We start from the raw sequence: 13818 nt of genomic DNA, 5'->3' as shown, positions 1-13818 counted from the left end.
TTCTTTTCCTTGTTTTTTTTTTCTCTCTCTCTCTCTTTTTCCCTTTTGTATTTGGCTTTGGGGCCGGGGAATCGTGTCTGGGTGACGTAAAGCGCGGAATAGATAGGGCGACACGCAAACGCGCAAAATTGTACCCACCGTAGTGTTAACAGCACCAGTTTGGCAGTGGCAGTATTAGAGGCACTTGTGAAGGGAGGGGGGGAAAAAAGGGGGAGGAGTTGCTGACGCAATGGGAGTGAATAGTTCAAAGGGAGGCAAACTGAAAAGGGAGTTATCCCCGCAGAATGAGCCGATTCACTCACTCCATGCGCGTGGCATTTCATTAACGTCAGAGGCGGAATTAAGCGTCTCCGTTCCAAAAATACGGCCTCTTCCACTGAAGATTGACACCACCAGCAATCATAACGGCAGTAGCAGTAGTGTTGGTGAGGCTGGGGGCGGCGATGCACGTAAGAATGGCATCAATGGGACCAGCGGTAAAGGTGCCGCGGAGGCTTTATTCACGTCGCCGGAGTGTTCATGCAACCCGACCGATAACTTGCGTCCACCACTGTCACCTAAAAATTTATTTTGCCCGACATCGCCGATTCCAACGTACAGCAGCGAGTTGTCGGTCGCCCTGCCCTCCACCCCGATGTTGCGCTCGTACCGACTGCACTCCTTTTCCCAGCAGGAGAGTACCCTGTCCAGTCCCCTTTCCCCAGGCCTGTCATCCCCACCCATTCATACGCGCTTCTTGGAAATTAACGGATACCCAGCTGGGTTAGAGAACTACGGTAACACATGCTACTGCAACGCCGTTATTCAGCTCCTCTACCACTGTTCCCCGCTACGGCTGCGGCTGCTGGAGTTGTATCAGATATACGCCAAAGGCGCGGGACACACTGGCTTTGAGGAAGACACACTACTTGCGCTTGTAGTGGATTTGTTTGCAAAGATGCACAAGGCAAATAATCAAAAGAGGTATCGAAAGGATGCCATTGCACCAAAAGCACTTATTTCCAGTATAAAAGAACAAAATGCAGCTTTTAATAATACTCTTCAGCAAGATGCCCATGAGTTTACGATGTTTTTGTTGTCGAAGATGATAGAAACGGAGAAGCGCATGATGGGGGATGAGAAAAATCGTGCACTTTTCTTTGGTGCAAAAAAGGGCAAGGGACCAAAGTGGTGGAATGTGTTACGTCGGGGTCGAAAACGGGATGGTTCCTGGCAAGCGACGGGTGTAGGGGAAGTGCAGGAGGAGGATGTGGAGCTACCGCCCGCTCTCCGTGATGGAAATGACGTACCACGACCAGCGAACGCACCAAGCGGAAGTGGTGATGCATCGGATGCGCGTATGGCGGCAACCTTTACAGCTGCTGCTGCTGCCGCAACAAGAACAACAACGGCTGCAGAAGCCGATTGGAGTGCTGTGTCACCCATTCAAGTGATATTTGGTGGTCAGTTTGCTTCGCTGACGGCGTGTTTTGAGTGTGAGCGGACGAAAACGACTCGGGAGGTCTTTTTGGACCTCAGTCTTGACATTGAGCAGGGATCCTCGCTGCTGCGCTGCGTGTCGAACTTTGGCTCACCAGAGTTGTTTTATGGGGCGAACAAGTTGCATTGTGAACATTGCAAAAAGCATGTGGTTGCACAGAAATTGCTTCGCGTGCATCGACTGCCGGAGTATGCACTGTTGGTGCACTTGAAGCGGTTTGAATACAACGAGAAGACGGGCAAGCTAACGAAGCGAAGTGACCACGTCGCCGTCCCAAATGAAATTGATGTGGTGGAGTACGAGCCCTGGGATGACAGCAATGGCGCCAGCAAGACTGGCGTCTCGGAGTGCGACTCACATGCCCCGTGTCCTCCAGGTTCTCCGTCAGTGGCGGTTGAGGCACGCACAGTGGCGGAGGGCGAGGATGAAGCCAGCGCCCCACGTCCCTCAGTACACCTGATGAACAAGTTGGATGGCGTGGTGCACCGCAAGGGACGCTTTGCGCTGAGTGGTTTTGTAACGCATTTGGGGGAGGGCCCTGATGTTGGCCACTATTTCACATGCGTGCGGCACGGGGGACGTTGGTGCCTCTTCAATGACGCCACTGTGACGGAGCTGACGGAATATGAGGTGCAAAAGTTCTGGGGGGTACCGATCCCTGTGAGTGGGGTGGTCACTGCAACGGCGTACATCCTCCTGTACGAGCGTGTTGCGTGAGCTTTGCATACTTGCATAAAACAATTATAAAAAAAAAAAAAAAAAACGAACGAAAAAACTTAAAAAGGGCGAACGATAAGAAGAGAAAGAAGACGCAGGAATGTGCATGAGTCCCTTGCGCATTCAGGCACAAGGAGGGAAGAAGCCAAGGGAAACGTTGTTTTTCATATGACGAGGGATGGATGCTAAGTCTTTTGGTGTAAAGGGGCGTCTGGGCTTATGTTCTAGTGGCAATAGATAAGGCAGAACGCAAATTGGAAGTGAGGCGTGGGCTCACCATCCTTTTCCCCTACACATGCTTTTGTTTTTTGTTTCTTGGCTTTATTCCTCTGTTTGGTATTGGCTTTGATCCCCAGCGGGTTTAAAATGGGTCTCCTTCTTTCTTACTCTTTGCTTCTCTCTCTCTTTTTCTCTTTCTTTTCTTTCTTTCTCTCTGCAACATAAATAAATGGCTTTGGCTTTTTTGTATTTGTTTTATGTTTTTGTTTTCCCTCATGATCTTTAAACGAACATGCCTGTCAGATTGGAATTTCCTTCCTATTTACACCCCGGCGATGATGCGAAAAACAGTTTTGGGCCTTGCGCCTGTGGCAATACAGACAATTGCCGCACGGAGTGAGCGCCAGAGACAAAGTCGGTCACAGCAGCAGCAGCAGCAGCAGCAGCACCAGCAGCACCAGCAGTCCTTCAACACGGCGAATAGTGGCGGCCGTGTTGCGTGGGCGAATGGTGGCGGCAACCCCAACCAAAAGCAGAGCAAGTCTCTCTGGTGCTCCGCTGCCGAGGAGGTGGCGCTGCAAGATGTCAAGCGCAACTACGCGAATGATCGCTTTCTTGATAAAAAGACGCGCAGTTTTGTCCGCGAGCGTCTGCGGGAAGAGGGTGTGTCGTCGAACCTCTTCCCCGTGCACGTAAGCCCCGACACGACTCTCTACGTCTACGAGGTTGAGGCCACCAGCCGTCTTCTCCAGCCGCAGCCGTCAGATGCTGCGCAGGAGGAGGAGGGGGAGAAGCGGGTGAAAAGCGCTGGAAGGGCAAAAGGCCGTTGTAAAAAAGGGGCGGGTCAAACAGCGACCACCGCCACTTCCCGCGACCCAATCACCAAGCGGGTTGATGCCACGCGAGCCTGGCGTGTTGTACGACGGTTCCTGCAGCGGTGCGTCCCGAACGCACCACCGTTTGTGAATGTTCGACAGAAGGTGTACTCTCTCTCGCCCCTCCCCACGAATGCGCTGCAGCTACCGGCCGAGTACCTCGACTTGGGCTGGGTGGCATGCAAGCTGCGGTTTCAGGGAAAGGTCTCCATGACGCAGATGGCACCTTCCGACATCCAAGAAGTGACTAACAAAATTGCCATGTGGACGTTGGGGCAGCAGGAGAATGGGAAGAAGGCGTTCACTGTGGCAAGAGAAGCAAACGGAAAGCTTGTGTGCACACACGACAGCTTTATTGTGGGAGGGATGCGTATTTTTAAGGGAACCATTGTTCGAGCCGTCTTTATAGACTCCAATGGGGCCATTGACACTAAAAATTGTGCTGCCTCTGCCCTTCCAGCCCCACCATCCACCGCCGTACTGACGACATTAAAGGCGGGTCATCATCCCACGGAGCCGCTGCGGTTTCTTGTGAAGGAATTCCTGCGTGAGTTTGAGTTTAAGGAAACGCCCGTGCAAAGTTATCGAATAGAGGATGCCTCGGGTGTTATCATGGCCTCCTTGTGGAAGGCAACAAAATCGGCGAAACTCTCACCTGGAAACGTCTATGAAGCTACGGACTACCGTGTTCGCGTGTTTGAGAACCGTGGCAGCATGCGGCTTGTGGAGATGACGGTGGGGGAGACGGCACTGAAGCCCGTTGAGGAGAAGCAGACACAAAAGAAGAGTGCAGAGGTGAAAAGTACATCCGGTGGAGTTGAGCCAACAAAAAGACGAGGAAAAAAGAAGGGCGTTGTACCCCCGACAGGAAAGGAAGAGGCGACGGACGCCATCAACAACAAAGTCACACCCGGAGTCACGGAAGAAGGCTCATCTTCCGTGATGCCAGGTGCCCTTGCGCTGAAGATTGATACAAAGGGCACCGTCGCAGCGGAGCTCTCCCTCTGGGAGGAGGTGAAGCAACACTTTGGCAGCGGTCCATACGACGAAGCCACAGAAGAACGCATCGCACGCTCCGTGCAGGGAACGCCTGTGATTATATCTGCTAACCTGCGACACTCCATGATTCGTTTTGTTCGGTTTAATATTGATCCCGAGAAGGTGGACCTTGATCCTGTGCTGCAGCGCCTCCTACCCGACCTTGAGCCCGGCCAGCCCTGCGCCGTGCTGAAAGACCACAGCGTGGTTCCCTTGCAGGCACTTCACTGCTGCTACGACCCCCGCATGAAGTCTTGGCAAGACATCAGTGTTTCTACGTGTTCCTTCTTGCCAACACGACGACTGGATGTCCTGCGAGTATTCCACGCGGTATTGGAGAAAGAAATGCGACGATGGGGTCTCATATTGGCATCCGAACCATTTGCATCAAAGGAACTTTCACTACTCCCCGCCCCGCAGAAACTGACCTCGTATGGGGTGGGGCAGAGTGCATCTTTGAATCACAAACAGAATCGTTTGGGCTCGCTGCGTCACCCCCCGCCACCCTCTTTCCCCACGACGCTCGCGGTCGTTGCCATTGCGTCGCCGCATGCCGAGGAGGAGGTACGCGCACGCATCACGCAAACTGGACAGGCGGTCGCACGCTCCTACCGCAGCCCCATCACCATGACTGTGCCGGACGAGAAGGAGGCAGTGCGATTTTTACTGCAACAACTCACCAACGCATCGGATGGAACGCTCAAAGATCCGAATACAGCTGCTGTCATCATCTCAGCAGAGCGGGAGACACGCGCCTCACGCTGGATCCTTGCAGAATGTCTCACACGTGGCATTCTTGGAATGTTTATACCGCCCGCCACAACACCGAAGCGGCAAAATCTTTTGTGTGAAAATGTGCGGATCCAACTTCGGACGAAATTTGAGACGGACCCCGCTCATGGGGTAAATCTTCCACGGGAAGTTCCGGCGTTGGCACAGCGCCGGGTGCTCGTTGTGGGCGTGGACGCCTGTCACACCACGACGTTCAGTACAGGGAGTGTTGTTGGTATCTTGTGCGCACCCGAGCGCAACCACCTTCTGCCGTTCTTCTGGAAACATGAGATGCGAGGGCAGGAGGCGGATCGGGTCACTGAACATTTTCGTCTCGTCCTCCAGCGAGCGTGCGAGTTGTACGACGGATTGGATGAGGTGGTCGTCCTTCAGGATGGTGACGTGAGCAGTGAGGCACGCCAGATGCAACCACACCTGCCAGCCGGCTGTGGCTTCACATTTATGTGCCTTCACAAGCGAACAAATGTGCGTTTTGTGCATCGAGTTCTGGGAGGGAACCAGTTTCCCAAAGCGACGGCTGCCAATGTCGTTAAGGGAGCCGTCGTGCAGGCCCTTACCCCCATTTCGTTGCAGGATGACTCCGTTGTTCCATCCTTCTACTTGCAGAACCATGACTGCAACATGTCAACAGCCCGCACTGTGCAGTACACAGTTCACAGCACAAGCCCCACGCTGGAAGTATCAGATGTGCAACAGCTCTCACATGTTCTCTCACATGTGTTGTCGACGCAGGCAACGAAGCTGCCGATGGCCACTCGATGTGCCCATCGCTTGTCAAGTGTGGCGGAAAGGCTGTTGGACGCGGCCCCACCACTCACCTGCGACATGATCCCTGCACCTCTGAATGAACGTTTGTGGTTTTTTTAAAAGCAATCTTCAGATTTTATTTATTTATTTATTTTTATTTCTATTTTCCACGCGTACATGCCCTCTTATCTATCATTACTTCCTTCTTGTATAGTGTTGTTGTCGATGTCTTCACTCCCCACCCACCCATACCTCAATTGGGCACATCACAGCTTCCGCATGCGGGCCCTCTGCTCTTTCTTCCGGGTTAATTGGAGGAAGTTAAGGGGGGAATGTGCATGCGAGAAAAACCCCGTGTGGAGAGGGATGCGACTTCACTGCTTCTGCCTCTTGGTGCATTGTTTTATTTGTTTTTGTTTTTTCATTATTTTCAGTATGGGGTTTGTTTGTTTTTTATTGTTTTTTTGGGCTGCTGAGTGATTTGTTCTTTTTGTTGTTTTTGTTTTTGTGCGGCTCTTTACTTTGTTTTGTTTTTTTTGTTCCGATGGCTGATAAGAGCGTAAAGTCGGGGGCGCCTTTTCTTTTTTTTTTTTTCTATTTTCTGAGGCTGCAAGGCGGGGCGGAGTTTTCCAGCTGTTTTCGCCCGCCCTTTTTTGTTGTTTTTGTTTTGTTTTTGTTTTTGTTTTTTTTTGTCTTCTGCTGCGTCCCCCGGCATTACTCCTTTGCTGCCACATAAAAAACCTCGCACACTTCTTCTACTGCGATGCCTGCCACGAGTGCGGCCGCCGATTGCCGCCGTGGGCACATGCGCTTTGCATGGCTGTCATCGCCTCCTTTGCCCTTCACCGCCTTCCATGCAATCACGTCTTTCCCGCAGGTGGCACAAGCGATCACCGGGTCACTTTGTATCGGTGACGCACAGGCAGTCACACACAAATAAATAAATAAAAAAATTAGACGCCTGCATGAGCGTGTACAAGAGTTGTAGCTTTTTTTATTAGTGGTTTTGGCAGCAATGTTTTTTCATGCGACACGGCGATTATATTTCGCGGGCACTGCGGTGTGGCGGGTAGGGCAACAGCAGCCGCCACCGACGTCGGCGCCACGCGTACAAATCGCCGTCGTTGGCAGCGGCCCCAGCGGGTGTTATGTCGCGCGTCTCCTGACGAAGAGGCGTGACGACATTCACGTGGATGTTTTTGAGCGAATGCCCGTCCCGTTCGGTTTGTGCCGCTACGGCGTGGCCCCGGACCACCCGGAGGTGAAAAACGTCGAGCGGCAGTTTCTTGACATGTTCAAAAGTGGCCGGGTGACGTGGATCGGCAACGTCACTATTGGCAAGGACATTCCCGTGGAGACGCTTCTTGAGCACTACACGGCCGTGGTGGTTGCGACGGGCGCGGAGGCCAACCGCAAGCTTCACATCCCCGGCGAGGAGCTCGGCGGTGTCATCAGTGCCGGGGACTTTGTGCGGTACTACAACACATACCCTTTCCCGTACGGCTCGCCACGGTTTTGCCCGTTTGACCTTGAGACCGCGCGCGAGGCGGTCATCATCGGCAATGGCAATGTAGCGATGGACTGTGCACGTGTCATGGCGGCGTCGTACAAATATTTCTGTGAGACCGATATGAACTGCGTGGCGATCCGAGAGTTCATGAAGAACCGTATTCGCCGCATCAACGTTGTGGCCCGCCGTGGTCACGTACACAGCGCCTTCACCATTGCAGAGTTTCGAGAGCTGACAAGATTTCACTCGGACACCGTGCGGGTTGTTGTTGACCCGTTTGACTTGCAAGAAGCCCTGCGTGTGCCTTCAGCAAACCCCCGCGCGAGGAAACGTCTTCTTGAACTTGTCTCCCGGTTTGTTTACACGAGTGGTGACGGCATTGCTGCGGGGGGCAATCTGCCCGATGCACCACCAGCGCTGAAGCAGCAGCCAAAACACGCACGCGGTCCGTGCGTTGTTCATATGCGCTACCATCTGAAGCCTTTGCGCTTTTTGCCGCATCCTGAGCGCCGCAATTACGTAGGAGCCGTCGAGTTTGAGCGCACGGACGTGGATGCTGGGGAAAACGCGAAGAATGCGACGACCGTCAGGCTCCCGTGTGACGTTGCGATCACTTCGGTTGGTTATTTCTCAGTGGACATCCCCGGTGTTGCGTTTGATCATGCACGTGGCGTCATTCCGCACCAGCATGGTCGTGTGACGGGGCAGCCGCGACTGTACTGCGCGGGGTGGGTAAAGAATGGACCGAAAGGCGTCATATTGCAGTCTCTCATGGATGCGCAGGAGACCGTGGCGTCGATTTTTGAAGACCTGGACAATAAAGTCCTTCCCACGGATGATGGGATTAGCACGTCGGTCCCATCATCTTCCAGCAGCGAGCAGCATGCCGATAGCAGCAGTCACGTGAGTGGTGCGGAGAACAGGGGATTTTTTGGTAAATACGGTCTGATTGATTACTTTGTGGAGAAACGGCTAGAGCCCGTTTCTGTTGCGGGGCTGGAGCGCATCCTACACGTTGAGGAGGAACGTGGGATCGATCTAGGCAAGCGTCTGGAAAAGATTGACAATGTGCGCGGGATGCTCGATGTGGCGCTCGGTGGTGCCGTTGGGAAGAAGGCAAACAATGCCATACGTGGCATCACGAATGAGAGACCGGACGCCCTGCTGTATTTGAACGAGCTGCTGGATGACACGACGGACATGGCACCACTTGCACGGCAGCTAGCGAAGGAAGTGCCTCCTCTCATGGCCGCGCAGCACCCGCCAGGAGAGCTGCATCCATCTCAGTTATAAATGTGTTTGCGTCGCCTCCCAGTTGTTTATGTTTTTTATTTGTTTTTTTTTGTTGTTTTTTTACCCCGCCAAGGCGTTTCTTACGCTTTTATTGGGTGCATGCATGCAACAGCGTGTGTGTCTACGAATATGTTATATTTGACTAATTTCTGGTTCCTCCGTTACTTCTTCTTTTCTGCTTTTCTTTTCTTGTGTCTTTCGTGTTTGAGTGTTTGAAAGCGAAAAATTATTTAAGCGAGATTTTTTTCTTTTCTTTTCTTTTCGAAGAATTAAAGTTTTAAGGCCTTTCTTTATTCGTTGAGACCGTACGCACCGCACCAATTAAGGAAGCCGGCGAGGCTGAGGGACTGAGCAGCAAAGCCCATCACTGAAGAATCACCACAGTAAGAAGGAGGAGGAGCCACAAACACAAATTCACGTATAATATATATATATATATATTATACCTCATTGTTGGACACAAGACCACTTGACTTGTTTGTTTAAAAGGAAGAAGGGGTAGCGGCAATGTTGGGTCGTGACACTGTTGCCGGGGTTGCCTGTAGCTTTCTCGTGACTTACTACCGTGAGTTTGTAAAGGAGAAGGAGGTCGTTGGTCTTGTCGAGCTCTACGGGGAGTCCTCGCTGATCACATACGCCGGGTACAATGAGGAGACCACCGTCGTGGCGCAGGGCCGGCACGAGATTGCGCAGCATCTCGGCAAGATGGACGATGCGCTTGGCCGCCGCAAGGTGGAGGTGCGCTTTGCCGACTTTACCCCGCTGCCAGGTGGGTGTATCCACATTGTTTGCCAGGGCATCTTGTACCTCCGCGGCCAGCGCAGGGCCTTCTTCCAGGTGTTTGTGTTGGCCCCGACGCAGTACCGCACCAACACGTACCACATCGCCATCGACTACTTTCGTGTGATGGTGGTCGAGGTGGAACAGATCCCGGAGGACAGCATCATCATGACCCCGGCGCAGGTTGCACAACATCTGCTGGAGGAACACGAGCGCCGCAAGCGCATGGAGGAGTCGCGTGAGCAGCTTCGGCGACAACAAGCGGCCGCGGAGGCCCTTCGGCTGCAGCAATTGGAGGAGGCGGCGCGACGGAAGGAATTCCACCAGACACGTGGGGAACAGGAGCCCCGTCATGGGCGTCATGAGCGTCAAAACAACGGCACCCGCAACGACGGCTATGGAAACAATACAAGCAACCGCAGGGATCGCGTGGAATGGAATGACGACAGGCGGGGAGACCGAACAGATACGCGGACTCTCATTCGCAATGAAGGGAGCGTCAGCCGAAACAACCGGCCTGAGCGTGCGGAGCGAAACAATGGCAGGTACGATGAGCGAAATGAAAGAAACGGTGAACGCCGTTGGGAACGTCACGATGGCATGCGTGGGGAGAGGAACGACAACGTGAGGGCCCGCGACGAGAGGGGCGTATTGGAGGAGGGACCTGCGCCACAAAACACACGTCCCTTGCGCTCACGCGAGCAGCCAAGCACGGCAGTCGCCAAATCAGAAAATGGCGGCAGCAAACCCAGCATCGCCAGACCTGTTCCACGCTCAAAGGCCGCGCTGGAGAAACGTCTTGAGGGCAGGGCCGAAATTGAGGAAAATAACATCAATAACAGGAATGAGGCTGTCGCGTCAAGGCGAGTCTCCGAAGAAGCTGCAAGGAAGGAGGAAACAAGAAAGAAAACAGCAGCAACAGCAGCGGCGGCGGCTACAGGCAGTACGAGGGACCCCGCACGGGGACGCCCCCAGTTCAACAGAACGGGAAGCACGGATTATGCTCGCCTTGTGAGGGTGCCGAAGTACGTCACGTTGACTGACATAAAGGCGGCGGTAACGTCTGTCCTTGGCGCGGAGCCGATTGATGCATACTGGTACGGCCGCAGTAGTGCCGACTGTGTGCTGCAGCTACGGTCGTCCAATGCTGTGGAGCAGCTGGTGCGAGATTCCGTGACGGTGCTGGAGTCGAGGCTGAGTGCTGCAAAGTTCTACCCGTAGAAACGAAAGGAAAATATTTACTTCCCCGCCAATAAACAAAAAAAAAAAAGGAAAAAAAAAATTAAATAAATAAAAGAAGAGGAAAAAAAAAAAAAAAACCTTTTTTATAATAATAATAATGAATAGGAAATAACTGAAGGCCATCATTCAATCAATCAATCAGCTTTAATTCTTATGAACTGACGCATTTTCACCCAACACCAACCGAAGAAAAAAAAGTATTACGATGTGTGCATGATCAACTGTGGTGGTGGCTCCCTTTACGTGTTGTTCTCTATTTACCCCGCATGCATGTGTATGTCTTTGTGTGGTTGTACTCCGTGTTGGTGTTGCCGGCCTGGAGGGAGTGGCATGGATCGAGAGCACTTGGCGGAGAGAAAAAACACATGCAGCGCGGAGGAAGATGAAACGAGCCTTCAAATATATTTGTATTTAAAGAGAGAGGGAAGTTATAATTTAAAAAGAAAAGAAAGAAAGAAAGAAAGAAAAACGAAAAGAAAAAAAAAAGCATTTGTGGCCTTTTTTATTATTATTTTCCTCTTCTTTGCGTGTGTGTTTGTGTGTATAGGGCTTGTTTGTTTGCTTTTCTTTCTTTTTTTCTTTTTTTGTTTGTTTGTTTGTTTGTTTTTGTACGCGCGACACTCCCATCATCACCACCAGGCCACATTTTTTTATAGACCGCTGGAGTAATTCTGTTGGAACGCTACCGGTGGTGCGTGGAGCACGGCGAGAAGGAGAGAGAGAAGTTGTGTGGGAGAGCAGTTTTTCATGTCATGTTGCATCCGTGGCATTTTTCCCTCAGTGTGCAGCACGGAGGAGGCAGGAGGGTGCATGCATGCATACGTCGCACATATTTATATCCCCTTCAGCAGCCATATACATGTATACATGTATAGATATATATATATATTAGATATCTTTGATTTCTTTCTCTGTTTATGTGTCTGTTGCAGAGGCGTTGAGAGTCCCGCTGGTTCTTTTCTTTGTTTTTCTCTCTCTCTCTCTGTGTGTGTGTGTGTATGCTCGAAATAAATACTCTTTTGAGAGAGGGGGAGGGGAAGGAAGCTACGAGCAGTAGGCAAAGTACACATTGATACACAGAGACATACTTCTTTTAAAATAGATTTAGGCATTAAATTGCAAAAGAAATCAGTCGTGGTATTGCGGCGAAAAAAAAAAAATAATAATAATAATAATAAGAAGAAGAAGAAGAAGAAAAGAAAAAAGAGGAGGGGGTGTAAATACACGAGGGAGAAATCATGAGCAGCGTAAAAGAGGGCAAGACTGGTGTGTTTGAGGACGAGTTCTCCATCCGCAAGGCAAATGCGAAGAAACTTGCAGCCGGTTACACCAAACAGAAGCGTTTTATGGAATGTTGTTATCTTTCTTTTGCCACTTACTTGTGGTTTACACAATTTATTATTGTGGCCCGTTATTTTGTTCACAGCGGTGAGGTGAATCTTGTGCATCTTGCGTGGAGCCCACTGATGGTCTTTTTTGCCATGACGCTGGCAGACTTTATTGGCGGTATGGCCCACTGGGGACTTGATACGTGGGGAACCCCCGAGACGGTGGTCTTTGGTAAATTTATTCGTTCCTTCCGTGAGCATCATGTGGATCAAGTAGCCATGACCAAACATGACTTCATTGAGACAAATGCCGATACGACGCTTCCACTTATCCCAGTGTTGCTTCTACAGCGTTACTATCTTTTCTCTGCCAATACACATGGCAACTATGAATACAATATTGACAGTGAAAACGTGGGTAGGCATGTGTTTCTGCTAACACTAACCATCTTCATCGCTATTACCAACGAAGTGCATAAGTGGTCACACATGGCAAAGCCACCCGTCTTGGCGCGTTTTTTGATGAGATGTCACCTCATTTTAACCCCACGTGTGCACCGAAAACACCACCGCGGAAATTTTGACATTAGCTACTGCATCACAACCGGGTGGCTGAACGGGTTTCTTGACGCTGTCAAGTTCTGGCGTTTGGCAGAGAGCGTCGTGACGGCTCTCACAGGAGCGTTACCACGCGCCAACGACCAGAATTTGTTGGGAAAATAGAAAAAAACAAAAATAAAAATATATAAAAAATGGGGGGTGGGGGAAAAGAAGGCCTGAAAAAGACAGTAAGAGCGGGGGGAAGATTTGCATTTTTTGCAACCGCATGGCGCCGTACGGGTGGGGAGGAGAAGCCCCCCACAATTTGGCACCGCAAATCGAGGCAAAAACGCGGCGCGGGCGTTGCAGGTGCGGCAGGAATGGGGGGGGGGGGGGGGAGTGGTATGAGGAAGGTTAGCAGGAAAAAAGGGAAACATATATATTTATATTTATATATATATATTTATTTATTTAATAATTTATTATAATCGTAACAATGGACGGCTGGGAACTGCATTGAAGAAGGAAAAATTTACATGGAGCATCGTCGTTTTGTTGTCGTCGTCGTATTCGCCTTCTTGACATACTTGTGTGCAATGTACGGAATTTGTGCCACACGCATGCAAAACCCCCACTTTGGGGGGGGAGGAGAAAATAAAAATATAACGGTGATGAGAGATGAGAGATGAGAATTGGGGAGGGGGGGGAAAAACTAAAACAAAACTGAAAGGATGTGTTTGTTTGTTTGTTTGTTTTTTTGTCTTTTTGTCCGGTTTGAGCGAAACTTTTTGGGAGGAGGAGGAGGAGGAGGTTCAAAGGAAGTTGAGGGCAATTAAAAAAAAAAAAAAAAGAAGGGATGGGGAGAACATTTGGCACGGCGGGGTGTCTTTTTTTTTTTTATTTGCTTTTTTTTTTTTCTGTTGGAGGGAGGGTTCTTTCTGCGGCCGTGTTTGTGTAGAGGGATGGAGGGCGGTGCAGCGGTGGGGATGGCAGCAGGGCGACATAATAGCAGGGAATGATAATTGGATTTCTTTTTTGTTGTTGTTGTTTTGTGTGGGAGGGGGGGGAGGAGGCACCCAACAATTATGTCCCTTCCGCTTGCCAGTCGGCGTGGGGCGGTGAGGGGGAAATATAAACCATCAGCCTGCCTGTATGCCTGTGTGTCTGTGTCTTGTTGTTGTTGTTGTTGTTGGGTAGGTAGGTAGGTAGGTGTGTGCATGTTGCCGCCCTACTACGCCAGACTGGGCCTTTGGGGGC

At 51.1% G+C, this 13818-nt stretch overlaps 5 protein-coding genes across 5 annotated transcripts, besides 34 other annotated features; all 5 read left to right on the top strand.

The window, feature by feature from the left end:
• Positions 1–47: part of a sequence feature (A-rich) that runs on past the window's edge.
• Positions 1–1623: part of a sequence feature (areas merged during assembly that could not be assigned to a particular haplotype. This can correspond to areas where the two haplotypes were merged or to regions with more than two copies in the genome that were merged during assembly.) that runs on past the window's edge.
• Tc00.1047053511367.260 (ubiquitin hydrolase, putative) lies at positions 230–2197 on the top strand (the record flags this gene model as incomplete). The annotated part of the gene is made up of 1 exon (XM_814338.1): positions 230–2197. The coding sequence occupies one exon, from the start codon at positions 230–232 to the stop codon at positions 2195–2197; it is 1968 nt and encodes a 655-aa protein (XP_819431.1).
• Positions 1624–2190: a sequence feature (areas merged during assembly that could not be assigned to a particular haplotype. This can correspond to areas where the two haplotypes were merged or to regions with more than two copies in the genome that were merged during assembly.).
• Positions 2191–3642: a sequence feature (areas merged during assembly that could not be assigned to a particular haplotype. This can correspond to areas where the two haplotypes were merged or to regions with more than two copies in the genome that were merged during assembly.).
• Positions 2220–2243: a sequence feature (AT_rich).
• Positions 2571–2632: a microsatellite.
• On the top strand, positions 2674–5988 carry Tc00.1047053511367.240 (argonaute-like protein, putative; the record flags this gene model as incomplete). Its single annotated transcript, XM_814337.1, has 1 exon — positions 2674–5988. One exon carries the CDS (start codon positions 2674–2676, stop codon positions 5986–5988), a length of 3315 nt encoding a protein of 1104 aa, XP_819430.1.
• Positions 2839–2880: a microsatellite.
• Positions 3643–3729: a sequence feature (areas merged during assembly that could not be assigned to a particular haplotype. This can correspond to areas where the two haplotypes were merged or to regions with more than two copies in the genome that were merged during assembly.).
• Positions 3730–6187: a sequence feature (areas merged during assembly that could not be assigned to a particular haplotype. This can correspond to areas where the two haplotypes were merged or to regions with more than two copies in the genome that were merged during assembly.).
• Positions 6003–6035: a microsatellite.
• Positions 6188–6361: a sequence feature (areas merged during assembly that could not be assigned to a particular haplotype. This can correspond to areas where the two haplotypes were merged or to regions with more than two copies in the genome that were merged during assembly.).
• Positions 6267–6409: a sequence feature (A-rich).
• Positions 6362–8746: a sequence feature (areas merged during assembly that could not be assigned to a particular haplotype. This can correspond to areas where the two haplotypes were merged or to regions with more than two copies in the genome that were merged during assembly.).
• Positions 6525–6564: a sequence feature (A-rich).
• Positions 6803–6824: a sequence feature (AT_rich).
• On the top strand, positions 6884–8671 carry Tc00.1047053511367.230 (adrenodoxin reductase, putative; the record flags this gene model as incomplete). Its single annotated transcript, XM_814336.1, has 1 exon — positions 6884–8671. The coding sequence occupies one exon, from the start codon at positions 6884–6886 to the stop codon at positions 8669–8671; it is 1788 nt and encodes a 595-aa protein (XP_819429.1).
• Positions 8747–8896: a sequence feature (areas merged during assembly that could not be assigned to a particular haplotype. This can correspond to areas where the two haplotypes were merged or to regions with more than two copies in the genome that were merged during assembly.).
• Positions 8897–10575: a sequence feature (areas merged during assembly that could not be assigned to a particular haplotype. This can correspond to areas where the two haplotypes were merged or to regions with more than two copies in the genome that were merged during assembly.).
• Positions 8912–8934: a microsatellite.
• Positions 9091–9116: a sequence feature (AT_rich).
• On the top strand, positions 9179–10672 carry Tc00.1047053511367.220 (hypothetical protein, conserved; the record flags this gene model as incomplete). Its single annotated transcript, XM_814335.1, has 1 exon — positions 9179–10672. The coding sequence occupies one exon, from the start codon at positions 9179–9181 to the stop codon at positions 10670–10672; it is 1494 nt and encodes a 497-aa protein (XP_819428.1).
• Positions 10576–10860: a sequence feature (haploid, non-Esmeraldo-like haplotype).
• Positions 10706–10770: a sequence feature (T-rich).
• Positions 10861–11145: a sequence feature (heterozygous, Esmeraldo-like haplotype).
• Positions 11131–11179: a sequence feature (T-rich).
• Positions 11146–13818: part of a sequence feature (haploid, Esmeraldo-like haplotype) that runs on past the window's edge.
• Positions 11244–11299: a microsatellite.
• Positions 11547–11582: a microsatellite.
• Positions 11852–11871: a microsatellite.
• Positions 11870–11903: a microsatellite.
• Tc00.1047053511367.210 (ubiquitin-conjugating enzyme variant Kua homologue, putative) lies at positions 11932–12744 on the top strand (the record flags this gene model as incomplete). The annotated part of the gene is made up of 1 exon (XM_814334.1): positions 11932–12744. One exon carries the CDS (start codon positions 11932–11934, stop codon positions 12742–12744), a length of 813 nt encoding a protein of 270 aa, XP_819427.1.
• Positions 12745–12775: a sequence feature (AT_rich).
• Positions 12997–13032: a microsatellite.
• Positions 13296–13330: a microsatellite.
• Positions 13353–13372: a microsatellite.
• Positions 13449–13478: a microsatellite.
• Positions 13733–13753: a microsatellite.

This window comes from Trypanosoma cruzi, genomic scaffold, assembly GCF_000209065.1.
Source record: "Trypanosoma cruzi strain CL Brener 1047053517101 genomic scaffold, whole genome shotgun sequence".
NCBI lineage: Eukaryota > Euglenozoa > Kinetoplastea > Trypanosomatida > Trypanosomatidae > Trypanosoma > Trypanosoma cruzi.
This window is presented reverse-complemented; position numbering and strand designations above follow the sequence as displayed.